The 27,026-nt window shown below is 45.1% G+C and overlaps 1 protein-coding gene across 1 annotated transcript in view; it reads left to right on the top strand.

Moving 5' to 3' along the window:
- Window positions 1–27,026, top strand: part of COBL (cordon-bleu WH2 repeat protein) — a 289,484-nt gene that overhangs the window by 112,537 nt on the left and 149,921 nt on the right. Inside the window, exons 3-6 of the mRNA XM_044920215.1 lie at window positions 11,860–12,070; window positions 13,754–13,982; window positions 20,570–20,667; window positions 23,988–24,062. Of these exons, the coding sequence (XP_044776150.1) occupies window positions 11,860–12,070; window positions 13,754–13,982; window positions 20,570–20,667; window positions 23,988–24,062 (613 nt within the window). The remainder of the gene's footprint in view (window positions 1–11,859; window positions 12,071–13,753; window positions 13,983–20,569; window positions 20,668–23,987; window positions 24,063–27,026) is intronic.

Here is a 27,026-nt window from a genome sequence, read left to right as displayed (position 1 = left end):
AGGCTGTCATTGAAAATTGAAGGAGAGATAAAAAGCTTCCAGGACAAACAAAAACTAAAGGAATTTGCAAACACGAAACCAGCCCTACAGGAAATCTTGAAAGGGGTCCTCTAAGCAAAGAGAGAGCCTAAAAGCAACATAGACCAGAAAGGAACACAGACAATAGACGGTAACAGTCACCTTACAGGCAATACAATGGCACTAAATTCCTATCTTTCAATAGTTACCCTGAATGTAAATGGGCTCAATGCCCCAATCAAAAGACACAGGCTATCAGACTGGATTAAAAAACAAGACCCATCGATATGCTGTCTGCAAGAGACTCATTTTCGACCCAAAGACACCCCCAGATTGAAAGTGAGGGGGTGGAAAACAATTTACCATGCTAATGGACACCAAAAGAAAGCTGGGGTGGCAATCCTTATATCAGACAAATTAGATTTTAAACCAAAGACTATAATAAGAGATGAGGAAGGACACTATATCATACTTAAAGGATCTATCCAACAAGAAGATCTAACAATTGTAAATATCTATGCCCCTAACATGGGAGCAGCCAATTATATAAGCCAATTAATAACAAAAGCAAAGAAACACATCGACAACAATACAATAATAGTGGGGGACTTTAACACCCCCCTCACTGAAATGGACAGATCGTCTAAGCAAAAAATCAACAAGGAAATAAAGACTTTAAATGACACACTGGACCAAATGGACTTTACAGACATATTCAGAACATTCCACCCCAAAGCAGTGGAATACACATTCTTCTCTAGTGCCCATGGAACATTCTCCAGAATAGATCACATCCTAGGTCATAAATCAGGTCTCAACCGGTACCAAAAGATTGGAATCATTCCCTGCCTATTTTCAGACCACAATGCTTTGAAACTAGAGCTCAATCACAAGACAAAAGTCAGAAAGAACTCAAATACATGGAGGCTAAAGAGCATCCTACTGAAGAATGAATGGGTCAACCAGGAAATTAAAGAAGAATTAAAATAATTCATGGAAACCAATGAAAATGAAAACACAACTATTCAAAATCTTTGGGATGCAGCAAAGGCAGTCCTAAGAGGAAAGTATATGTCAATACAAGCCTTTCTCAAGAAGCAAGAAAGGTCTCAAGTACACAACCTAACCCTACACCTAAAGGAGCTGGAGAAAGAACAGCAAATAAAGCCTAAACCCAGCAGGAGAAGAGAAATCATAAAGATCAGAGCAGAAATCAATGAAATAGAAACTAAAAGAACAGTAGAACAGATCAACGAAACTAGGAGCTGGTTCTTTGAAAGAATTAACAAGATTGATAAACCCCTGGCCAGACTTATCAAAAAGAGAAGAGAAAGGACCCAAATCAACAAAATCATGAATGAAAGAGGAGAGATCACAACCAACACCAAAGAAATACAAACAATTATAAGACCATATTATGAGCAACTCTATGCCAGCAAATTAAATAACCTGGAAGAAATGGATGCATTCCTAGAGATGTACCAACTACCAAAACTGAACCAGGATGAAATAGAAAACCTGAACAGACCTATAACCACTAAGGAAATTGAAGCAGTCATCAAAAATCTCCCAAAAAACAAAAGCCCAGGGCCAGATGGCTTCCCAGGGGAATTCTACCAAACATTTCAAGAAGAATTAATACCTATTCTTCTGAAACTGTTCCAAAAAATAGAAATGGAAGGAAAACTTCCAAACTCATTTTATGAGGCCAGCATTACCTTGATCCCAAAACCAGACAAAGACCCCATCAAAAAGGAGAATTACAGACCAATATCCCTGATGAACATGGATGCAAAAATTCTCACCAAAATACTAGGCAGTAGGATCCAACAGTACATTAAAAGGATTATTCACCATGACCAAGTGGGATTTATCCCTGTGCTGCAAGGTTGGTTCAACATCCGCAAATCAATCAACGTGATACAATACATTAACAAAAGAAAGAACAAGAATCATATGATCCTCTCAATAGATGCAGAAAAAGCATTTGACAAAGTACAGCATCCTTTCTTGATCAAAACTCTTCAGAGTATAAGGATAGAGGGTACATACCTCAATATCATAAAAGCCATCTATGAAAAACCTACAGCGAATATCATTCTCAATGGGGAAAAACTGAGAGCTTTCCCCCTAAGGTCAGGAACGTGGCAGGGATGTCCACTATCACCACTGCTATTCAACATAGTATTGGAAGTCCTAGCCACAGCAATCAGACAACAAAAAGAAATCAAAGGCATCCAAATCAGCAAAGAAGAAGTCAAACTCTCACTCTTTGCAGATGATATGATACTTTATGTGGAAAACCCAAAAGACTCCACCCCAAAACTGCTAGAACTCATACAGGAATTCAGTCAAGTGGCAGGATATAAAATCAATGCACAGAAGTCAGTGGCATTCCTATACACCAACAACAAGACAGAAGAAAGAGAAATTAAGGAGTCGATCCCATTTATAATTGCACCCAAAACCATAAGATACCTAGGAATAAATCTAACCAAAGAGACAAAGGATCTGTACTCAGAAAACTATAAAATACTCATGAAAGAAATTGAGGAAGACACAAAGAAATGGAAAAACGTTCCATGCTCATGGATTGGAAGAACAAATATTGTGAAGATGTCAATGCTACCTAGAGCAATCTACACATTCAATGCAATCCCCATCAAAATACCATCCACTTTTTTCAAAGAAATGGAACAAATCATCCTAAAATGTGTATGGAACCAGAAAAGACCCCGCATAGCCAGAGGAGTGTTGAAAAAGAAAAGCAAAGCCGGCGGCATCACAATTCCGGACTTCCAGCTCTATTACAAAGCTGTCATCATCAAGACAGCATGGTCCTGGCACAAAAACAGACACATAGATCAATGGAACAGAATAGAGAGCCCAGAAATGGACCCTCAACTCTATGGTCAACTCATCTTTGACAAAGCAGGAAAAAATGTCCAATGGAACAAAGACAGTCTCTTCAACAAATGGTGTTGGGAAAATTGGATAGCCACATGCAGAAGAATGAAACTGGACCATTTCCTTACACCACACACAAAAATAGACTCCAAATGGTTGAAAGACCTCAATGTGAGACAGGAGTCCATCAAAATCCTAAAGGAGAACACAGGCAGCAACCTCTTTGACCTCAGCCGAAGAAACTTCTTCCTAGAAACATCGCCAAAGGCAAGGGAGGCAAGGGCAAAAATGAACTATTGGGACTTCATCAAGATAAAAAGCTTTTGCAAAGCAAAGGAAACAGTCAACAAAACCAAAAGACAACCGACAGAATGGGAGAAGATATTTGCAAATGACATATCAGATAAAGGGGTACTATCCAAAATCTATAAAGAACTCATCAAACTCAACACCCAAAGAACAAAGAATCCAATCAAGAAATGGGCAGAAGACATGAACAGACCTTTTTCCAAAGAAGACATCCAAATGGCCAACAGACACATGAAAAAGTGCTCAATATCGCTCGGCATCAGGGAAATCCAAATCAAAACCTCAATGAGATACCACCTCACACCAGTCAGAATGGCTAAAATTAACAAGTCAGGAAATGACAGATGTTGGCGGGGATGCGGAGAAAGGGGAACCCTCCTACACTGTTGGTGGGAATGCAAGCTGGTGCAGCCACTCTGGAAAACTGTATGGAGGTTCCTCAAAAAGTTGAAAATAGAGCTACCATATGATCCAGCAATTGCACTACTGGGTATTTACCCCAAAGATACAAAAGTAGGGATCCGAAGGGGTACGTGCACCCCGATGTTTATAGCAGCAATGTCCACAATAGCCAAACTGTGGGAAGAGCCAAGATGTCCATCAACAGATGAATGGATAAAGAAGAGGTGGTATATATATACAATGGAATATTATGCAGCCATCAAAAGGAATGAGATCTTGCCATTTGCAACGACGTGGATGGAACTGGAGGGTATTATGTTGAGTGAAATAAGTCAAACAGAGAAAGACATGTATCATATGATCTCACTGATATGAGGAATTCTTAATCTCAGGAAACAAACTGAGGGTTGCTGGAGTGGGGGGTGGGGTGGGAAGGATGGGGTGACTGGGTGATAGACACTGGGGAGGGTATGTGCTCTGGTAAGCGCTGTGAATTGTGCAAGACTGTTGAATCTCAGATCTGTACCTCTGAAACAAATAATGCAATATATGTTAAGAAATAAAAAAGAAGAAGAAGGTAGCTGGAGGGGAAGAATGAAGCGGGGGAAATCGGAGGGGTAGACGAACCATGAGAGACGATGGACTCTGAAAAACAAACAGGGTTCTAGAGGGGAGGGGGGTGGGAGGATGGGTTAGCCTGGTGGTGGGTATTGAGGAGGGCACATTCTGCATGGAGCACTGGGTGTTATGCACAAACAATGAATCATGGAACACTTCATCTAAAACTAATGATGTAATGTATGGGGATTAACATAAGAATAAAAAAAATTAAAATTAAGGAGAGAGGAAGGAAGGAAGGGGGAGGCGGAAAGGGAAAGGAAAAAGAAAAGGAAATGGAAAGGGAGGAAGAGAGAGAAGGAAGGGAAGGAAGGAAGGAAGGAAGAAAAAAGAGAAAAGAAAAAAGAAAAGGAGGAAAATAGTCATTTATTCATTGAGCAAAATACATACCTAACACCTAACTTTTCTGAATCAACTGGGATGAAGACATCCCAGCGAACAGCAGAAGGAAATAAATCTCATTTACAAGATGACCATTTTGTGCAAGATATGGGGAATTTAATGCTACTGGAACATGGATGGAGAAGGGGATTTACAGGGGCCTGGATGGGGTGGTGGCTGTGTGCTAATGAGTCTCCTGTGGGTCATTCCTGAGCTCCCCGGGTCTCAATCAAGCAAGATTACACAGGCCACCAGGGTCACAAGGCTCTGTTCCAGTGCCAGGCAAGTCATAAGGAAACTGACTCATCAGAACATTAATTTTCCTCAAATGTAGGAGACAGTGTTCTTCTATTAAAAATAGCGTCCGGGGTGCCTGGGTGGCTCAGTCAGTTAAGTGTCCAACTCTTGATTTTGGCTCAGGTCGTGATCCCAGGGTCTTGAGATGGAGCCCCGCCTCGGACTCCATGCTCAGCGTGGAGTCTGCTTGAGATTCTCTCTTCCTCTCTCTCTGCCCCTCCCCCTTCGCTAAAATAAATAAATCTTTAAAAAATAATAGCATCCAAATGGCACATGCACATTTAAAATAAACACTAACCTAACTTTAAAGGTAGTTGGGCTGTGTACCAGCTCCCCCAAAAAGGCACATTGACTCACCTGCCAAGTGCAAAGCACACAGCAAAGGTCTGCTTGTGTATGACCTGGACACAGGAGGCACCAGACTCTGAAGATAAAGGTCAAACATGACGTGGTCAAAGTTAAGAGAGAGCACAAGTTACCATGGTAGGAATCTGTCTAACCAGTATGCACTTCATGTTGATATCACCTGTCCACACCTGTCCAGGTAACAGCTCATGACATCACACATAGCCAGAAAAACTGTCCGGCTCCCAACCTCTGCACATTTCTCTCTAGGACTAGATGCTCCAACTGGCATTGCCTTCTGAGCAGTTTGAAAAGCTGAATGCCTTAGACTTCTCTAAGTCTTAGTCTCTCCAGTTGGCATAACCCCAATCTCTCCTAGACCACATACTGTGAGAACTTTTGCAGACTGTGGCGGCTGTCTGGCCCCAAGAGGCATTTGGGTTTTGTGAGGGAGAGCCATCGGGATTTGGGGATTTGGTGCCATCATCCTGATGACTCAGCTTCTGACTTGTACGTGGGATGAAAGTACCCCTGGTCATTTTCCTGCTCTCTGGTTCCGTCTGGCCTCACTTGACAGTCTGAGGACCCAAGCTTCCCTAAGACCAGATTCTTGTCGCTGACTCTAGCCTTGAACCTAGACCCCTGCCTCTGACCCACAGACTTCTCTGCCTGTGGCTTCTTCCATCTTCTGGTCTCTCCATTGTCCTTCGGGTGTTCTGCCTGTGCGTTCCTTCGCACCTGACCTCATCCATAGGGGCCGCCTCTCGGATGGCCCTGCTTACATCTTGCCTTATCCTGCCTCTCTGATGTCACACAAAGCTGCAAGACTGCACTTTTTCCCAGGACTTGCTCTGACTTGGTAGCCAGATTTTGCCTTACTCATGGCTTGGGGAAACCTCTTGGCCTTGGTTCCACACATGAAACTAAGCTACGTTCAACCAGTTTAGGATTTGACTGTACATGCAAATTAAGTGTGTTCATTTTAACATCATGTCCAGAAGTGGTTACCTTTTTTTAAAAGAAGATTTTATTTATTTATTCCAGAGAGAGAGAACAAGAGAGAAAGAGCGAGCAGGGGGAAGAGCAGAGGGAGAGGGACAAGCAGACTCTGCGCTGAGCAAGGCGCTCGATCCTAGGACCCTGAGATCATGACCTGAGCCAAAATCAAGAGGGAGACACTTAACCAGCTGAGCCACCCAGAGGCCCCCAGAACTAGCTACCTTAATGTAACTTGTAAACTCAGCATTGAGGGACCCATTTATCTAATCAACACATTTGTACTAAATGCTCATTTCATGAGTACAAGGAATAAAGTAGTTTTCAAAGCGTGGCCCCCGACCGTGAGCGGCTGCATCCCTGGGAACGTGGTAGAAATGCAAATTCCCAGCCTAGTCCTAGTGATTCAGAAACCTTGAGGAGAGGCCAAGCAATCTGACTTTCGTATTAAAGGTTAATCTTTGAGAACCCCAGCTGCAGGGCATGCACCGGCTCTGCTAGAGGTACCAGGGTGAGCACATGGTCCTCAAGAGTGAGCCCAGGGTCGTGCTGGCACGATGGAAGGAAGAGAGCTGTAGGAATGGATAGTGGACGCAGCTCAAGAATGATCCTCCACAGCCTGACCACAGGCAGGCTTTGCAGTTTAGCTAGAAGTGCGTCCCAGAGAGGGGCGACTCGTCACCTGGCCCAGCTTGACGGAAATAGGGCATGGCCTCCCTGACTTCCCTGTCCCAGCCATGTGGCCCCCAAGAGCCTGCTCACATCCTCGGGTCCCGAGTGCCTCTACATTTGGGGCAGGGTTATGGGCACAGGCTGACCATCACTCTGCCTAGCTCTCTGCTGGGATTTCAGAAAGAACCGCCTGGGAAAGAACATCAGCTTTTTCTTATCAAAGCCACAGACTCCTGCCAAAGTGTTTCATGAAGTCTATACACATTTGGGCAGTAATAGTTTTGGTTTTTTTTGTTTTTTTTAAAGAAAGTGTATATTGGGTAAATAAAATATATTACCAAAATTCAAAAAAAAAAAAAAAGACGAAGAAAAAATTTTATATACTTTTAAGCTTAAAAATAGAGATCACCACAAATACCAGGAAATAAATTTCACCCCTACGTTCTGAGCACTTAAGAGGCATTTTGGGGAACAACAGATTGAAGAGGTTGGAGGGAAAAAGGATGTTGAGGAGAAATGGGGAGAGAAAGCCCCAGAGATCCGCCTCGTGACCCTCCTCGACCGCTATCAACGTGGTTTTGAGTGGTCAGTCCTCTTTATTACTTGGGATCAGAGAGCGAGAGAGAGAGACTGCAAATGGTGTTTGTTTTTGTCTTATTCAGGCTGCCTTAAAATACCACAGACTGGGGGCTTCCGCAAAGGATGTGTTTCCTCACAGCTCTGGAGGCTGGAAGCCCAAGGTCAAGGTGCCAGTGGGTAGATTTCCTTCTGAGGCATCTTCCCGGCTCATAGGCAACCATCATTGCTCTGTGTGCTCATATGACCTCCTCTTTGTGGGTGCACAGAATAAGCTCTCTGGGTCTCTTCTTGTAAGGACACTAATCCTGTCCTATCAGTGCAACCCTTATGACCTCATGTAACCATAATTACATTCTTAGAGGCCCCATATCCAAATACAGCCACACTGGGGGTTAGGGATTCACCATGACTTTGAGGAGGACACAGTTCTGTTCATGGCGGTGTTAATGCTGGGTGTCCACCGAGGCCCAGGGGATGTGCCTTGGGTTCTTAGCAGTGATGGTTTAGTCAACTTTCTTAATACACCTGATTCTTCTTTTGACATTCGGAGGGTGTCTAGTTGCCTTGTTTTCCTTCTTTGTAAGATTGGGGGAATTTGATGGTGCAGTCTCAAGGATGCTACTTCAAGAGCGTTGGGATATCTCTGTGTTTGCTGAGAGCAAGGTGGAGTTTAGCCGCATACAGACAGGAGAAGCTCTGCTCTGAGCCACCTAAAACATCTCACCACACAGAATCCCCAAACAGAAAAGACCGGAACAAATGAACTCATGTATTTCACAAACTCATCACACCGCATGCCTGGTGCTGTGCTCACTACCTTACCAGTGTTCATTCATTTAAGTCTCTAACAGGTGGACACTGTCTGTATGCCCTCACCAGTAAGGAAGCTGAGGCACGGGGAGGCAGGTCTGAGAATCGGTGAGTGGCGGTGCCCGGACTCCATCCCAGGCAGCTCCCCTCAGGTGCCTTCACGGAACCACCCTGCTGATATGGGAAGGATGCCCACACCTCACAGAGCTGGTGTGTGCAGAGCTGCTGATCCAAGGCAGATGCTGCTGCATCCAAGGGCAGGTGCGAGGTGAGGAACGGTCAGGCTCAGGAGGTGATGAGAATGTGTACGAGTAAGTAGGCAACCTCTTCCAGTCCCTGGAAAGTTCTTTCCTGTGGCCCAGTGGCAGAGGGACACACTGAGACGCTGTGGAGGGTGCACACTGACACCCAGTTAGAGACGCTACCGACCGCTGCAGGCTGCGGTCTACACATCCATACAGGAAGCCCGTGGGGACCAGGCGGTGCCTCTGTCCATCCTTGGGTGCTGCCATTATGCTTTGCCTTTCCTCTCTTTCTGGGTAGATTTTTCCAGTGGCATCAAAGACGCTTTGGAAGAACTCGCATGCTCTTGGGAATTTGGTATTTTAAATGCCAGCCAATAGCAGATTCACTGGTGGGGTGAAAAGTGGCAGAAAGGCTAGCCCCCCCTCCCCCCACCTCATTTTGCATGGACATGATCCTAAAAAGCAGCGTGTAGTGGAAAAGTAATAAATCGGGTCGTGTTTTAAATGAGCCTGGGGCAGGGTCACACAAAGTGGCCAACCCTGCAGGAAGCATTGCAAGATGAGCTCATGCTTTTGGACCCAGGTCCTCGTGTTTGGACTGGTGCATATCCAGCTTCTCAAGTGCAACCCAACTTCAGTCCTCATCAGGATGCCGCGTCCCTCTGGGAGTCACAGATGCGGATGGCCCGAAGTAGAGCAAGACACCTATCAAAACCTGAGCTCCTCTCACCCCGAAACTTCCTTATTTCCCTGTGGGAACCCCTCTGTCCTGGCTTGGGTTCTTGCCACTGGGAAAGGATGGTGTCCGATTTGCTTGTCTAAGTTGAATTGGTAATAGACTTTGTGTTCTTCATACCGTTTAAGCACGTATGATGGCCGGGCAGGGCATCTGGTGTTGGGTTTTGTGATCATGCTCTTGTATTAGTGTTTTATTTTGTTTCTGTTTTTTTTTTTCTTTTTTGCCTTCTCCTCCCCCAAATTTAATAGTAAATTTGAGGAGATAGCTCCCCAGCACATAAAATTTTCTGCTTGGGAACTTTTCCTTCTTCTCCCCCCCCAAACATTTTGTTGAGAAACTGCTTCCATTTCCAACTGTTGAGAATGTCACTGGAAGAAACTCATCTTTCATTAAATGAACTATCAAAAGCCAGAATGGATCAGGCGATTTGGGGGGAAATCCACCAGACACACAAGGCAGAGATTTGGGCGGCCCATTATTTATTCGGCCAGAAAATGGGTACAGCACTGTGCTAGCATATTCAATCAGTACTGGCTTCGATGATAGCAGGATGGGTTTATTCTCGGTGATGGAGAAAAATGTACCCTGCTCCAGAGCTGACTGCTCCTTTTCAGAGCATCTAATTCAGTGTTCAAACATGTTACTGATTAGTGGATTCAAAGAACAGAAAGTAACATTGGTAGCTCTTGTGTTCTTTGTGGTTTACATTCTAAGACTGACTCAAATTTTGACAGTTTATCTGTGGGAAAGGAGCGAGCATCAGATGGACCAGGGTCCCAAGCTTGCTCTGCCTTTTCCTGGACACCTCGCCTCTCAGACTGGGTGACGAGGAAGGGGAGCACGTGAGTAGCATCATGGATACACAGGGAGAGGTAACAAATAATAGGACCTCATTTTAGCATCATTGGAAGTCTGTTTTCTGTACTGAGGCTTCTCAGTGGAATGTCATCATGCCGTGGAGTCTTCTTGTTGCGTTGCATTAAGCTTGTGGTTGGAATAAAGATGATTTTTGCCCCGGAGCTGAAGGAGTCGGAGTTTACAGTATTTACTGTGTTATTAGCCAGTGTGGCCGTGTGTGCTGGGGCACTTGTGAGCATGCGCACTGCCTCGGCCCCACAAATGCCCTGTCAGAGTCCAGGGACCCAGGAGAAATGCTGAGTTGTTTTGTATCAATCCAAGGGGCGCCCGGGTGGCTCAATTGGTTAAGCATCTGCCTTCGGCTCAGGTCATGATCTCAGGGTCCTGGGATCAAGTCCCACATCAGGCTCCCTGCTTAGCGGGAAGCCTGCTTCTCCCTCCCACTTGTGCTCTCTCTCACTCTCTCTTGCTGTCTCTCTCTCTCTCTCAAATAAATAAATAAAATCTTGTATCAATTCGAGCATTACTGATTAATTTTCAGTTGTAGCAGTTGAATAAGAAGCAGGGCACTTTGGGGACTCACTCTTGCTTGGGGCTTTGCCTGTGGTTCTCCTGTCTGGATCCAGGGTCCCCAGCAGCCCGCAGCCCTCGGGGTAAGTGACAGGTGCCCGGGCTGCATCAGGACAACCCGGGCACCTGTGTGTTCACAGAAGCACTGCGAGTCTGTGATCTGCACCCCCGGACCCCCAGACACCTGGAAAGCATAATTCTGACCAGAAATAATTGCCATGTCAGTTACTGATTAGGAAATAGGTCACAGGAAAGACCTATGCTTTCATGAGAGGCATATGCTCTATTGCTTGGGAAATTTAGGGAAAGAGAGATCAGCTTTAAATATAAAAACATTCTGCCAGGCAGATATAAAAGAGGCAAAGGAAATTCTTTGGAGTAATCTGAATTGTTAACTCTCCTCCCTTGGTAAATAATTCCCTGTGGTGGGGGACATGATGACAGTTTTTGACATTCAAACAAGGTCATTTTCTTAGGGTTTTTTTTTTTTGTCTTTTGTCTTTAAAAAGGCATAAATTTTTTTTAGCTATCATCTTCAACTTAAAATGTTCAGTTTGGGAGCAGCTGGGTGGCTTAGTTGGTTGAGTGACCAACTCTTGGTTTCAGCTCGGGTCATGATCTCAGGGTCATGAGATCAAGCCCCAAGTTGGGCTCTGCGCTTAACATGGAGTCTCCTTGGGACTCCCTCTCCCTCTACCCCTCTCCCCTGCACTTGCTCTCTCTCTCTCTCTCAAATAAATAAATAAAATCTTTTAAAATTTATCAGTTTTTAAGAGACATTTATGAATCACTGAAAATTTAGTCTTTATTAGTATCACTTGTAATTAACCTTGTAGGATTCAAGTCAACATATCCATGGACTTAATACAAATATAACTCTTTTCCCGGCTCTGGTGGTTGCTCTTTCAGGCATGTTGTTTACTAGTGTTGGAAATGTTAGGAAACGCTGTCCAGTCATGAGCCAGGAATTCATGAGCCGTGATTGTATGACCACATACACGTGACCAATTTGCTCATTCACCTACTGGTGCGTGGGTTTGACCCTTACTCAGCTTGACTGAAGGGAGAGCACAAAAACATTCCTAATTAATGTGATCTGTTTCCCTTTTTCAGCCATGCAATGATGGACCTACTGGTTGAACTTTGTCTTCAGAACCACCTAAATCCATCCCACCATGCCCTCGAGATCCGGTCTTCGGAAACCCAGCAGCCTTTGAGTTTTAAGCCAAATACTTTAGTTGGGACCCTGAATGTGCACACTGTATTTCTCAAAGAGAAAGTTCCCGAAGAGAAGGTGAAGCCTGCCCCACCCAAGGCACCTGAGGTCAGTAGGACCAGGGCCGGGGTGGGTCGGGGGGGGTGGGGTGGGCTTTGTTATCTGAGGGCGTATGCAGAGCCCTGTGGCCGAGGTGCTGAGGAAGGGGGCTGGTGGAGCCCCTCTTCTCTGAGCAACACGTGCAAACAGCTATTAAAATTTCTACTTCCCTGCTAGGCAAAGTTAGGCCCTAAACTGAGCTTCTTTTAGAAGATGGAAATTAACCAACTTTAATAATATTCATGGTTGTATCTTTGCTCCTTTGGCTATTATAGAAGAGGAATCAGTCTAGAGCAGAGCTAGCCGTTAGAACTTTCTGCACAGATGGAAATGGTCTATCGTTCTGCACTCCCCAAGGCGGTCACCCCTGGCCACATGAGACTTAATGTTAAGCAGCTGCAGTACAACTAGCGTAAGAAACTGAGCCTTTAATTGTATTTAATGTTAATTAATTTAACTTTACATAACCGCAAGTTACTAGCCGATAACTTGTTGAACTAGTTATAGAGATTCTCCTTCCGTTCTGGAGGTCCTCCTGTCCAAGGAAGCCATGGGGAAATGGGGGAGAGGAAAAACAGGAGTTTTCCCTTTTGAGAAACTGATGTCGGAAATGTTTACTCGTTGCGCTGGGAGCATATCTTATACATAGATGTATTTCAGGCTTTTGATTATTGATTAAAATGGACTCCAGCTGCTTATGGTACGTCTTCATAAACCTTTGCTGTGGATCTTTTAGCCCCATTTAAAAGCTTTTAGATTCTTGGGAATATTTACTAGATTTTTCTGCTTCTAAAAATGGCGATTTGGCCAACAGTTCATCTTCTATCAATTTTTAGGTTTGGGGGGCTTAATAAATTTTATTTGGTGCCATCTCTACTCTGGAAAGGGGCATGGATCCACCTCAGTCAGATTTTATTCAACCCGCATTTGCTGTGGCCCCCTCTCCAGCATTCTCAGACAATGTTGTGCCAGTAAAGGCCAGGAAAACGTTGACTGCATGAAACTGGCATATTGCTTTTTTTTTTTTTTTTGGTGGCCAGTTTATCAGTAGACATTTAGAATCAGGTTTAGTCACACTGCTTATTTTGTTTTCTGATTATGATCTCCATCATCATGTGTCCATTATATGTATATGTTTGTTGTATGTCGGTTATATTTCTGTAGCTTAAATACATATGCGTAGTGTATATATGTATGTATAAAATATGCATATACACAGACATATACACACGCTATATATATTTACATAGATAGTAATATATTTATGTGGGTCTTTTAGCTATTTAACTGAAACTTTGATATCTTGGGTTTTTTAGGGTTTTTCTTTAAATTGAATTGTTCATGCCACTTTCAAACTCTTTTCCTTCACCACACTTATGTAAGTGCTTTGTGTCGGGTCTGTTTGGGATCCTTGAAAGGCAGCGTAGGTGTTAGATGATAAATCCAGACCCCTCACGATGTCCATTCTCCTATGTTGTTAGCAGTCTGTTCCTTAGTGAGGGATTGTAAGGGAAATTTATTATTCCAGGTGTTTCTCGTTCACTTTTCAGTATGGCAATTTCCCCCCATGACCCCCTGAGTTTTGGACAAAGGGCTCGGGCTGCACAAAGTCTTGCCGTAGTCAGTTCCTGCACACAAGCAGCAGGTGAAGCCCACACTTACAGAATTCTTTCATCGGGGGTGTTCTTCCAGAAATCTGTGCGCTTGGTAGTGAATTACCTGCGAACCCAAAAGGCCATTGTGCGTGTGAGCCCCGAGGTGCCGCTCCAGAACATTCTCCCAGTCATCTGTGCAAAGTGTGAAGTCAGCCCGGAGCACGTGGTGCTCCTCAGGGACAACATTGCCGGGGAGGAGGTGGAACTTTCCAAGTCCCTCAACGAGCTGGGGATAAAGGAGCTCTACGCGTGGGACAACAAACGAGGTGAGGCCACCTTGCGTCTTTGACACCTGCCCTGTAAGAGCACAGGCAGGAAGCAGATGTCCACCGCCTATGAGCGCTCGAGGTTCCCGGTAGAGACAGGTACCCGAATTTTCAGGCAACCCAAATGCCGTCCAAAGCACAGTTGAAGTGGGCAGAAAATAAATTTGGTTTGTTCCCATTGCTGTAATTGTGCCTCTTTCCCCCCCAATCCTGAGCATGTCCTGAGCATCACCCTACCTCCTGTGAGCTTCGGCGAGGTAAGTAAAGAAGTAGCTCTCTAACACGTGAACCATCTTCTCTTGGATTTCATATTCAGTTGCTGGTAACTGCCCCCAAGTCTCAAACATTGCTCATCATCAAAACCAGTGGCAAAGGGGCGGCTGGGTGGCTCAGTCAGTTAAGCATCTGCCTTCAGCTCAGGTAGTGATCTTGGGGTCCTGGGATCGAGTCCCACGTCGGGCTCCCTGCTCGGCAGGGAGCCTGCTTCTCCCTCTGACCCTTCCCCCTCTCATGTGCTCTCTCTCATTCTCTCTGTCTCAAATAAATAAATAAAATCTTTAAAAAAAAAAAAAAAAAGCAACACACACACACACAAAAACAGTGGCAAAATACATTTAGCTCTTTTTCTAAAACTGCCTGCATTAGAGTTCATGAGATCAGTCCCTGAACACAGCTCACGGTGCTGCCTTGGTCTTCCTCACCATCAATGCCAGAGACAACTTACTCCTCGTGTGAATTTAGTACTTGACCTGAGGGCTCAGAGCCGCTGGGGAGAGTGGCCGCTCAAGAGGTCGGTGTTGGCATGGAGACCAATGTGTGTGGGAGCAGAGTTCCCTGATGGACACAAAGGGCGGACTGTTTGGAAAGAGCTATCAGACCAAAATAAATAAATGGATGACTGAATGAAAAAAATAAATGAATATTCCTTGACCTTAGCATTATTAAAATGAACTTCATAAAAGTGCCTTATTTTCATGAGGCTCGTTTGATATCTGTGGCCTTTCATTTATTCCACAAATACTGAGTAGGTTGGGTTGTTGAAATACATTCCATTTTTTCATGTTTTTCTACTGTTTGTTTCAAATTCTTCCAAGAAAATCTGCTTTTCTTATTACCAGGTTTTTTTTTTAAAGATTTTATTTATTTATTTCAGAGAGGGAGAGTGTGCGAGCATGAGCAGGGCGAGGGGGACAGCAGAGGGAGAGGGAGAAGCAGGCTCCCTACTGAGCACGCAGACACTTAACCGACTGAGCCATCCAGGTGCCCCTCTTATTACCAGTTTTATTGCAAAATCAGTGATCATAGTGGAACCTCCTCTCCTCCCCCCAATCTTGGAAGGGTCTGGACCCCTGGTCTCATTTGACATTCAAGAAAGGGTTTTAGCTCAATTGCGGGTAAGATGCACAGACTATCTAGTCCTTCAAAAAAAGTGCTCTGACATTTGAGAGCAATGCATCTTGTGCTTTACGCAGCATCTTTTTAAAACTCAGACAAGATTATTCCCAGCATCTGCTACATGGGTGGGTATGTCTGTCTGGTTCTATCAGCTCTATATAAATTTGGTTTCTGTGCCTCTGTGGAAACACAGCCTTCATTTGGCGAAAGAAGAAAGAGAGAGAGAGAGAAAGGAAGGAAGGAAGGAACGAAGGAAGGAAGGAAAAAGAAAGAGAAAGAAAGAAAAAGAAGAGAGGAAGGGAGGGAAGAAGGAAGGAAGAAAGACTGTCCTACTCAAGTATGTGAAAGAAAAAAGGCTTACACAAACAACCCTTTCAATTCTCAGATATATCTTGAAAGGTAGATGTGGAACATTTTATCTGGGAAGAGTCCTATAAAACTTGCCGCCCCATGCAGGAGTGGATCCCAACAAGCTCACGATCGTCCAGAGCACAGAGCTGAGGAGACCTCCATAGGTCTAGGGCTCCCTCTTTCCATCCCCAGGCAGGGCAGGACACAGGTGCAGCCAGCCTGGCTGTCAGATTTGGAAGCACCCGAGCCCTGAGCCCTGAGAGCCCTTCACTGCCTTGGGCGTCCTCCGAGGGACCCTTCCCTCTGGGGAAAGGGGACCCTTCCCAGCATCCTCCCTGGAAAATAAAGGTGCAACAGCCAGCATGGCGGGTGAGCGGCTCCAGCCCAGTGGCCAACATCCCTTTCCTCTGGACCATACTGGGCCATGTGCCACGCCGGCTGTGAAGCCTTTGATTATCATCCCTGCCAAATGCCCTTATCCCTACGGGCAGTCAAGTATTTGAGAAGCAAGGAGAACATTCCGGAAGACGCCTGTAGGGAGCCCTCTCCTTTTGGCTCCTCTTGCATCACAGCCCCTCCCCAGCAAGCAGCTGCTCCAAGGGACGAGGGCCATGGCGGGGGGAGATGTGTCGCTGGGCAGAGACCTGGCTCCTCTGGAATGCCTGGTGGTGGCAGCTTGAAACAGCAAAAGGCTTTGCTGCCACCTCCTTCCACAGGACAGCTTAGCAGCCAGGCAGCTACAGCTCTAGGAGATCCAGGGCCAGGAATGGAGCCTGCTCGGCCCTTGGCCTCTCCTGCAGGGGCCCAAACAACCCCCTTCTGAGGCTCACAGAGGGGCCGTTGCAGCTTGGGAGCTTGACCTCACTCTCTCATTGCCTGCTTCTTCCAGTTCTTCTGACCAAAACTCAGTCGGAGCCTTCCCTGAGCTGTCAAGGTACAGTGAGCCGGTTCCGGCCCGGCTGGGCTTTGCATGGCTCTGGACCAGGACGATGCATGGAAGTGGCGTTTGCGTGCAGGGCCTGAAGGAATGCGGGCATGCCTTGCAGCCCTTCTAGGGACATCTCGTCCGCTGACATATGGCTTTGGTTTGGTTTCTTGACTCCCTGGCTGCTTGAGAGAAGAATGTCCCTCGTGTGGGGATTTGCCGTGCGGTTCCAATTGCTGAGTAAATGAAGGAGGCTGGGGTAGAACATGGGTCCTTTAGGAACACGGAATTTCAGGGCGGAGCGGAAGTGGCACATGCGGGAGACACACCGTTTTCCTTTCTACCTGTGCCCACCTGCCCTCGAGGTCCATTCTGTCTGCTGCAGACTTTGGGGCAGTATAGACTGAAATGTAATCTTTTCTGTCATAGACAAGTGTACGGATGATCAGTCCAGCTTCTGAATTTACTCTGACACTTACTTACCCTACACTTTACATATATACACAGATATATATATATATATATTTACACATACGTGCACACATATGCGTGGATATATATATTCACACATACCATATATCGGAATTTATGTGAACTTGTTGGACTACACGTGTACACACACCGTCTCCACAAAGTTCATTAATGAGTATCTCACTAATGAGTATAAAGATAGTAACGAAACAGAAGTGGACATCGGTCTGGAACCACAGGCCATGCGTGTTGCATCTGACCATAGCCCTTGTCGGTTATGGACCCCATCGCACCGTATAGATGGATATTGCAAACAGAAGGATTCTCTTGTAAGAAGCACCATGAGTGGTAGTTGTTTTGAGCAGGGAAATCATGCATCTGAAGCCTTCTTCAGTTTGGATCAGTTCGATTTGGGGATTGTGGGCAGACGGAGAGCAGCAGAGACAGGTGGTCGAGACCCCGTGTGCCCAGGCTCCTGCTGGGGACCTGAACTCAGCAACTTGCCTATGTGAAGGATGTCCATGCAGGCGTGGGTCTCCTCTGGCCATTACTTGCTCGTGACCATGCTCTGGCCACTGAACGGCTCTGACCTTCCATTTTCTCCTCTGGAAAAGCGAACGGTTTGGATTCGCTGGTATTCGGGAGCCCCCGCAGCCCCTTTCCTCCCCCTGCACTGTTCAGCTCATCTTTATTGTTCTCCAAATCACATCCATACTTCAAAGAGCATGTGCTTTTTTAGAGGTGGAGCATGTCGTCCCCTACACTTTGATTGCCATTTAACTTCTAGTACACGAGAGAAAGCCGAAAGAAAATCGGGTTCGCGCTCAAATTGCCGTGTGTTTGGAACCACGGGTTCTGGGCCTGATGCTTGTGTCCTCCCAGCCTGGCTGTGTCTCCATGAAGAGCTACCGCCCTGATGTGTGGCAGGCACCTGCTGCCCCTTTGCCTGATGGGAACACCAAGGAACATCAAGTGCTCTTGCTCTGCCCTCCGGCTGACCCTTCTGCGTGTCTGCCGGGTCCCAGAGGCCTCACGGAAGGCGCACATCAGTACAGAATCGCCAGTCCCTTGCCCCTATACCTCAGGCCGTCTGCTTGGGGCCCCTGCTGCCTCCAGAGAGCCGACACCTGCAGCCACACAAGAGAACACCTCTTGGGTCACTGCAGGCAGGCTCCAGCGCCAGGGCTGTCCCTGGGCATCCAGACCAGCCTCTGTCCCTGTTCGGGGAGAGCAAAAAAGAGGCTCGATTCTGTGACAGTTTTCTGATCAGTCTGTCATTTCTGTGGTTGGTATCATTGCCTGTGTGCCCATAACACTTCCTCTCTCCCCTTCACCCGCGGGCACTATGATATCACGCATTTTACTACATCTGTGTTCACCTATCCCTCAATTCTAGAAACATGATCAGTTATGAATACACATATTAAGGCATGCTGTTGGTTACCTATATGTAGTTTTACTCTGTAGTGTAGTTTCTATTCCTTTCCATAGCTCTGGGCTTCTCGTGGAGGGTTGCAGTGTGATCAGCCGTGAGATCCACGTGCATACGTGTACGTGCGTGGACACGTGCCCCGTGATTGGAGCTGCCCCACTCGCTGGTTTGGATGTCGTGTGATGTGCAGGGCGCCAGTGGGTCAGCTGGGGCCGCTGCATGCAACCAGGAGCCTTGGCCGTACTAAAACCTAAGCCTTCGCCACTTACACAGTGATTTATGGAATAAAGGTGTTTAGGTTTCACTTTGTTGGGTAGACGGTTTTCGTGTTAATGCATTTATTATTAACATCTTGACTTTCGTGTGTGTTCTCTAACTGGAGTATGAAATTCTAGGCCAGCGGATAAGGAAGTTAACTGATGTGTATACCCATTTGGGGTTGCTATTTTCACAGCTGGCTTGTACAATCCCAGTCCAGATTTTCCACCTGTGCATTGACCATCTGGCTCTCTAGCGGTTGGCAGTGGGCTGGGGAAATTCATTTTTCTATCCTTCAGGAACACCTAAATGTTTCCCCTCTGCCATCTCTGTGTGCTTGGAAGAGAAGAACCGTTCATGAAAAAAGCCTGGAGTGGCCTCTGGAGTGTCAGCAAGCCAGTGAATTATGGCAATCAGAGATGGTGGGGCACCATGTGCCCCAGGCGGTTACCTGAGTTTACCCAGGTGGTATTGAAATAATCCCATGAATCACAAGAATCGCATCCAATCACATCTCATTTCCCCACCTTCCGGAGGCTGAGAGGTGGGAGGATTCACCCCTCTGCCGATGAGGACCATGAATGCAAAGAAACACCGTGCTCAGGGTCCAGGCTTAGATCCGGGTCGGTCAGACTGCAACACTGGTGCTTGCCCCCGGGGCCAGTGGCAGTTCGTGGTTCAGAGGAGGGAGGACGGTGAGCCCCAGGAGTGAAGGCTAAGATCACCATGTGGCTCAGGAGCTTGAACTACCCCAGGTGTCTGTTGCCCTTGGCAGTTCCCCATCTGGAACACGACGGGGCTCGTTCCAGCTCTAAATTTCTGATGAGGAAAACACCAAGAAAGAAGAGCGAAGACTTGGAGCTCAAAAATAACAAAACAATAGAAGAAAGAAAAATGGGCCCCCTAGAGAATGTAATCAAGAAGGAAAACATTCTGGTTGAGGTCGAGGAACGCAAATCTGGAAACGTGAATCCTAGATTCTTGTGATTGGATGCAAGTCTTGTGATTCATGGGATTATTTCAATACCACCTGGGTAAACGATCGCTGCTGTCCCATAGTCTGGACATGAGTGGGGCTCTTCAAGCCAGAAAGTTGTCGATTTATCTTGTTTATTGTTTTTGCCTCACTCGCAATTCTTAAAGCAGACGTTTCACACAGATGTCCCGGCCCTTAGGGCTGTGCTGTCGGCCCGAGGGTCGTGAGCCACGTGTGGCTCGTGGGCACCAGGAGTGTGGCGCGTCCAAACCGAGTCGTCCTGTGTGACTTGCACACTGCGTTCTGAAGACTCGGTACCAAAACGAACTTAAAACTTCTCATTCATCATTTTTCCAGTGACTGTGTGAAGGAATGATAACATTTTAGATATGTTGGATTACACAGAATGCATTACTAAAGTTGCAGCTGCTAGAGAATGTAAAATTGCATGTGTGGCTCAATTTTTCTAGTGGATGGTCCTGCCCAAGAACTTTTTGATTTATTTGTTTTTCTCATTCACATACAGGGTTCAGTCCCACTCAGGGAAAAATGCCACCGAAATCACTGAAGATCATAAGAACCTCAGTGATTTCATAAATGGGACTGGAGGTTTTGAGGTGGCTCGAAATGCTTTGAAAGACATAGTTGGTGGTTTCACTGTCTTGTAAAAACTGGAAGTTTAAGAGTGGAGGATTCGTTTGTTGAGATTTTTAAAGAGTGCCATTTAATCTCGTTTCATATGCTGATAATAACAGGCCTTTTTTTTTTTCCTCCCCCAGAAACCTTTAGAAAATCATCGCTTGCCAATGATGAGACAGATAAAGAGAAGAAAAAATTTCTGGGATTTTTCAAAGTTAATAAAAGAAGCAGTAGTAAGGTAATGGATTAAATACACGTTAGATTCTGCATTATGGAAAAATAGTTGCTTGGGATGCTTCTACTCACCCTATCTTGGAATCTTTCTAAATATTTTTAGGAGTGTTCATTCCTTCGGGTGAAAGGGAGCTTATCCATACGCACCAAAGTGGCTGGCATATTTCCACACTTGATTCCTAAAGCTGGGGGGGTAGTGTATTTACCAGCACGGCACGAAGCCATGAGCGCGGCTCTGCCGGCGCATGCGCAGTACCCGGTGTGAAGCTGCCGCTCGCTTCCGGCGCATGCGCAGTACCCGGTGTGAAGCTGCGGCTCAGGAAACACCCTGTGGATTGATGAATGAATGAGTGAGCGCATATTTATAGAGAACAATCCATATTCCTACAAATGAAATGCATTTAGTACCTGTTTAACATAGGAAGCCTCGCAGAGCTGCTCTTGGGCCTCTTTGTGGAGCTGGGTGTCAGTTGTTGAACGGGTCCTTTGCTAGTAAATTTTAGATGGCCTTTGGTCTTCCCAGTATGGTTTGGAATATACTGCGTGATAAGTTAATTGTATTCATCTTGTTGCTCTTTACTGAATAAATCTTAAAGTCATATTTTGGATGCCTTGTTGTAGAGTGAGGCCATAGTACACAGAATAAGACTGAAGATTTTTACAGTCACTTCTGAAATTCCTAAAACCATAAATGCCCTCTTACTACCAAGAAATGAAACTGCTCGTTGTCCTTATTATATTTGTCTAAATGGTGTATTTTGCTAGTATCTGGTAGTTTCTCCTTACTCATAAGTGGGACTGAAAAAGACAAAACCGTTCCAGCCAGTGCTAGGCTCTGATACCGTCAGGTCGGCTTGGAAGTGTCCACCTGTATACAGGTGAAAGCAGGGTGGGAGGGCAGCCTGGTGTTGGCTGGAAGGTCCCCCTGCACACCGGGCTGCGCATCTCATTTCCCCACCTTCCGGAGGCTGAGAGGTGGGAGGATTCACCCCTCTGCCGATGAGGACCATGAATGCAAAGAAACACCGTGCTCAGGGTCCAGGCTTAGATCCGGGTCGGTCAGACTGCAACACTGGTGCTTGCCCCCGGGGCCAGTGGCAGTTCGTGGTTCAGAGGAGGGAGGACGGTGAGCCCCAGGAGTGAAGGCTAAGATCACCATGTGGCTCAGGAGCTTGAACTACCCCAGGTGTCTGTTGCCCTTGGCAGTTCCCCACACACAGCGCAGCTCGTTTTCTCTTCCCATGTCCTGATGCTTTGATTTTGATTTTGTGAATCTCTTTTTTTGTTACTGGTTATTATGTTTCGACATGCCCTTTGAAAATCTGTGCTCAACGTGTTTCTCTTTAGATCCTTTGCACTTTCCTTCTCCCCATCTTGCATTCCCTCCCAGCTCCTCCTCTCTCCCCTCCCCCCGCCTCCTCTCTCTCCTCTCCCCTACCACTCCCCTTCCCCTTTTTCTCCCTTCCTCCCCTCCCCATGCCCCTCCCCTCCTTTCCCTTCTCTCTGGTCAGGTTTACTTGAAATTACAGATTCTGACTTTTGCATCTGAATTTCCCTTTGCTCTATCAACATTGGGTTTCTTGGTTCCTGAAATTTGGGAGGTTAAGTTTGCCAGGACTGCACTCCCTGCAATCCTCCTTCATCCTGAAGGCACCAATTCAGAGTAAAACCTACCATTTCCTCACACTGAGATCTCAAGAGTCCTCTTGTGTCTTCTTCTTTGAGAGATGAAACTGCAGGCAAAGCCAGTAAAAAAAAAAAAAAAAAAAAATCGAGAAATGCTTTTGTTTTAAGTAAAATAAGATTGCCTAAGGTGTGGGAGATTAGAGACTGCCCAGCTTCTGAGGGTTCGTCAGGGACACCACCCCAGGAGGACCCTGGGAAAATGCCACAGGCTGCAGGGACTCCTGTCTTGCCATCTTGGCTCCCTCTTGGTCGGCTGGGATTATTTTTCCTTTCTAATGTACCTCCTCTCTTCCTCTCATTTACTTTATGTTACTCTAGACTTCTTTCATGTTGTCGTATCCTTACCGGATTATTTGTTGTTTTTGGCATCAACTTCTTCATTCCTTGTTTTCTTCGCTTCACGGTTTGAGACGCTGTGCTAAATGCAACTTCATTTCATCTTCCAGAAGCCTGGTGAGAGGTACTACCCACCTTATTTCACAGGTGCAGGAAAGAAGGCTGCGTCCCCCTGAGCTGACCCTCGGGCCAGTGGCTGTTCGAGTTCAAACCAGCCTGTCTTTCCCGAGCCCTGGCTCTTCCTCGCCCGTTCATGCTGTAATGCTTGACACATCCAGGACTCCACTTTCCTGCACTAATACTAAGAGGGTTTGGAGGAAATCATTATTTACATGGTTTCTAAAATCTTATGATGCCAGATAGTCCACAAATGTCTCAAGAGGACAGAACGCTAAGGATGGAGAAATATCAAGGCAGTTAAAGCTAAAGGAGGTCTTTACAATATCTCCTTAAAGCCAAAAATGTATATGTGTGTGTGTGTGTGTGTGTGTGTGTATAAGATCTCAACAGAGGATATATTTGAGGGATATCATTTTGGATGAAGTAGATGAGGGTGCGTATCTTTCCTTGTTTTAAAACTTTGTTATTTTACTGTTTTTAAAACATGATAATTTTGTACAATTTTGACATTATTTATTCCCCTAACCCAGAGGTTCTGAAAAAGTACCTAAGAATCACCCTAAGACCTAGGCTAATAATGGGATCCTGGGGTCATCTGCCCAAAGATTCTCATGTTGGGGGGTCAGGTTGGCAGCCCGGTTGTGCCCAATGAATATATAGCTGGCGGCCAGCACGCCGTCATGCAAAATGTCCTCTTGAAGAATGAAGTAAGATGTCATTACTGTTTATCTTTTATGGACAGACAGTGAGATGTTTGGTGATTTATTTCTGTATATACTCAATGAGCAGCACAGTGGTAAACCAACCAAATTTAAAACTCAGAAATCCCCCCAAAACTAGCCAATGAATTGGCTTTCTGAGCAAATTCCATCAGCTCAGACTCATGAAACTACTGTTTTCCTATTATATATCTTCTAAGCTGAAGATATGCTTTTGGGGAAAAGCAAAAAGAAAACCCCTCCCTTGAGTTACAGATTTCAAAACTGGTTTTCAGATCAGTGAGCACTTTGGTTCGGGGCTTTGGGGTTCCTGCGCTGAGGGGTGTGGCCGTGGATTACAACCACCCAGTGCAGAGCCTGCTGCCTTGAAGACCATGCTGGTTTTGTGCTGTAATGATCGTGGAGGATGACTTTTTGGTCTTACTTTGACCTGGAGATAACGTGCGGTGTGTCTGTGTTCCAGGCCGAGCAGATTGGGCGGTCCGGGTTGGACAGCGATGAGGACACCTCAAAGTCTGCTTTGGAAAAGGGCTCGAATGTGAGTACCAATCCCACAGGTGCTTCTTGCTAACCAGGCGGGCTTCTCACTGCTTCATAGGACCTTCTAGAAAATAGGACTGTAGATTAGTTTAGTCGTTTGGTTTTTGTATGTTCAGTCTAACAGATGCACGAAGCTGTGTATGGCTTCCCGTTTACCTGCCCATGCTACATTTAGAAGCTGTGGGGTCTTTTAGTTCCTACTTCTCTGTACTGTCAACATGATCAGGAGGATTCAAGAATTAGATTAACTGAATTTACACCCTCTGGAATCGCTTCCATACATTCAGGAGCAGCTAATGATTTGGGGGCCACATGGCCTTCTTTCCCATCCTGAAATCTACCAGTTCCTAAACTGTGAGACTACACTTCAAAAGGATTTTATTTTATTTTTATTTTTTTAAGAGAGAGAGAGAGACAGTGTCTGTGAGCAGTAGGGGAGGGCCAGAGGGAGAGGGAGAGAGAATCTTAAGCAATCTCCACACCCAGTGCAGAGCCCAGCGTGGGGCTCGATCTCATGACCCTGAGATCATGACCTGAGCCAAAATCAAGAGTCTGATGCTTAACCGACTGAGCCACCCAGGTGCCCCTTTAGTTGTAAAATCTTAAGCAAGTCTTTACCTGCCATGACCACATCAACAATGTCATTTGCTTTGCTATAAAACAGACTTAAATCAACTAAGAATAGTTTGAAATGTCCATTGACGCATTAATCTGCAATCATAGTCTCGATTTTGGCCACAACTTATTGGAAAATGTGTTCTAATACTTCATGTACTCTGTAAGCTACGTTTGTGTTCGAGTGGGAAATCTATTTACTTACACTAGAGGGCTTGGCTGCTCACACTCTTTCTTATTGCAAATGTGCTAGGTATTTTAAATTTTTCTACAGCAAAGAATGGAAGCATAAATTTTGTAGTGGGCATTGCTCATTTGTGTGATTTTTTTTTCTCAGTGCAACATAAGGAAATATATTCATGACATAGATAAATAGATAGAGCCTAGGCAAAAACTCCATAGGAAATATCCAAAGCATTTATAAGGAAAATTATAGAATACCACAAAGACACACAAAAATAGAATTGTACACATGGAAGACACACCATGTTCTTAGATGTGAAGATTCAACATTATTATGTTGATTGGGTTTTGTGGTGGAGCTAAATAAATTAGTTATAAAGTTTACTTGGAAAAACAAGCAAGCAATAACTAGCCAGGAAAACTCTGAAAGACAAGGGTAATGGATAAGCCTGGGTAGTTTTAAAATAACTTCTAACACCTCTGTAATTCAGACTGTGTTATCCTGACCACAAAGAGCTCAATGGAACCAAATAGAAACCCCAGAGGCAACTGAAGACAGAAATTGAAATACAATATAGGCAACATATCAAATCGGTGGAGGGAAATAAACGTATTGATCATTGAAGAGCCCAACAGCAAGAGATAAAATCGTATGCATTTTCACTGTAAACACTAGGATAAAAAATATATAGAAATGTAAATGTAAAATTGAAACCATGTAAGAATTAGCAGAAAACAGGAGTGAATTCATCTGTAAATTGAGAGGAGGGAATATTTTCTGAAAATGCCGGTGAATTTGACTTCAGGGGAAAAAATTTTTTTTTGAATGACAAATGAGAGAGGGAGAGAATATTATCAGCAAAGTAAAAATCCAAATGACAGATGTGGGGGGGGGTTGTTGAAATAGAAAAGCAATGACAACCTTATGTACGTGAGATCACAGGGTGTTTGTCTTTCTCTGTCTGACTTACTGCGTTTAGTGTGATTCCCTCTAGCTCCATCCACATCATTGCAAATGGCAGGATTTCATTCTTTTTGATGGCTGAGTAATATTCCATTGCATATATATAGCACATGTTTTCTGTCCGTTCAATTCTATATGGAATCTAAAAAACAAAGCAAACAAAAGACCAACAGAAACAGACTCAGATACAGGGAGCAAACTGGTGGTTGTCAGAGGGGACGGGTTGGGGTATGGGGGAAGGGGTGAAGGGGGATTGAGACATACAAACTTCCAGTCGTAGGGAGGAAGAGTGCAGCATAGGAAATGCAGCCAATAATATTGTAATAACACTCTATATATGAATATATGAATATTCATATATATGAATATATATGAGGGCCACCCAAGTGCCCCTCATATTCATATTTCTTTATGTCCATTATGTCTTATGTTTGATATTACGCTCGCGTCTATCAAGCATGGTGTGTTGGTGATGGAACTTCCCTTATGAGCACTCCGCTCTTGTTTTTATAAATTTCCCCCCAAGCCAGTGACTTGTAGCTGAGTGCCCTGCCCTTAGGGTGTGACACAGTACTCATCGTGGTGACCGTTGAATACAGGTTTGTCTACTCTGCTTTGATTAAAAAAAAAAAAAGAATGATGACGTCTGACCAAGATAGAAATTTCACAGAAAAAAAAAAAAAGGAAGTGGTGCATAAATAAATGGAAAAGCGCTCAAACTCGCTCATAATGAGAACTAGAAATTAAGCCTCCAGTGAACTACCACTTGTCACTCATTCCGTGGTCTGTCCGTTTGTGCAATGCAAAGCTGAAGAGCGTTAAATGGAGAGTTTTCCAGGATATTTATTTTATTTTTTTTTAAATGAAGGGTGACTTTTCCTGAAAACCAGAGTTAATAAGTGAAGCTGCAATGTGACAGATCCATTATTGGCCTCCAAAGCAGAGTTTACTGGGCTTGAAGCCATAGGGCAGGACAGCACTTAATAAAATAATGGCGGCAGACTGTGATGGTGACCACCGCGTGCCAGCCCGTGACGGGCCCGTGCTGAGTTCTGTGATCTTTCATCCTCCTTATGAAGACGCAGAAACTGCCAGCTTCCAGAGGCTGAGTGGTTGACCAAATCTGGACAGGTGCTTATGTTTGCTTAAGTATTTTATGTTCATGCTCAATTTCTTTTTTAAAAAAATTTTATTTATTTA

This window comes from Neomonachus schauinslandi, chromosome 12, assembly GCF_002201575.2.
Source record: "Neomonachus schauinslandi chromosome 12, ASM220157v2, whole genome shotgun sequence".
Lineage (NCBI taxonomy): Eukaryota > Metazoa > Chordata > Mammalia > Carnivora > Phocidae > Neomonachus > Neomonachus schauinslandi.
This window is presented reverse-complemented; position numbering and strand designations above follow the sequence as displayed.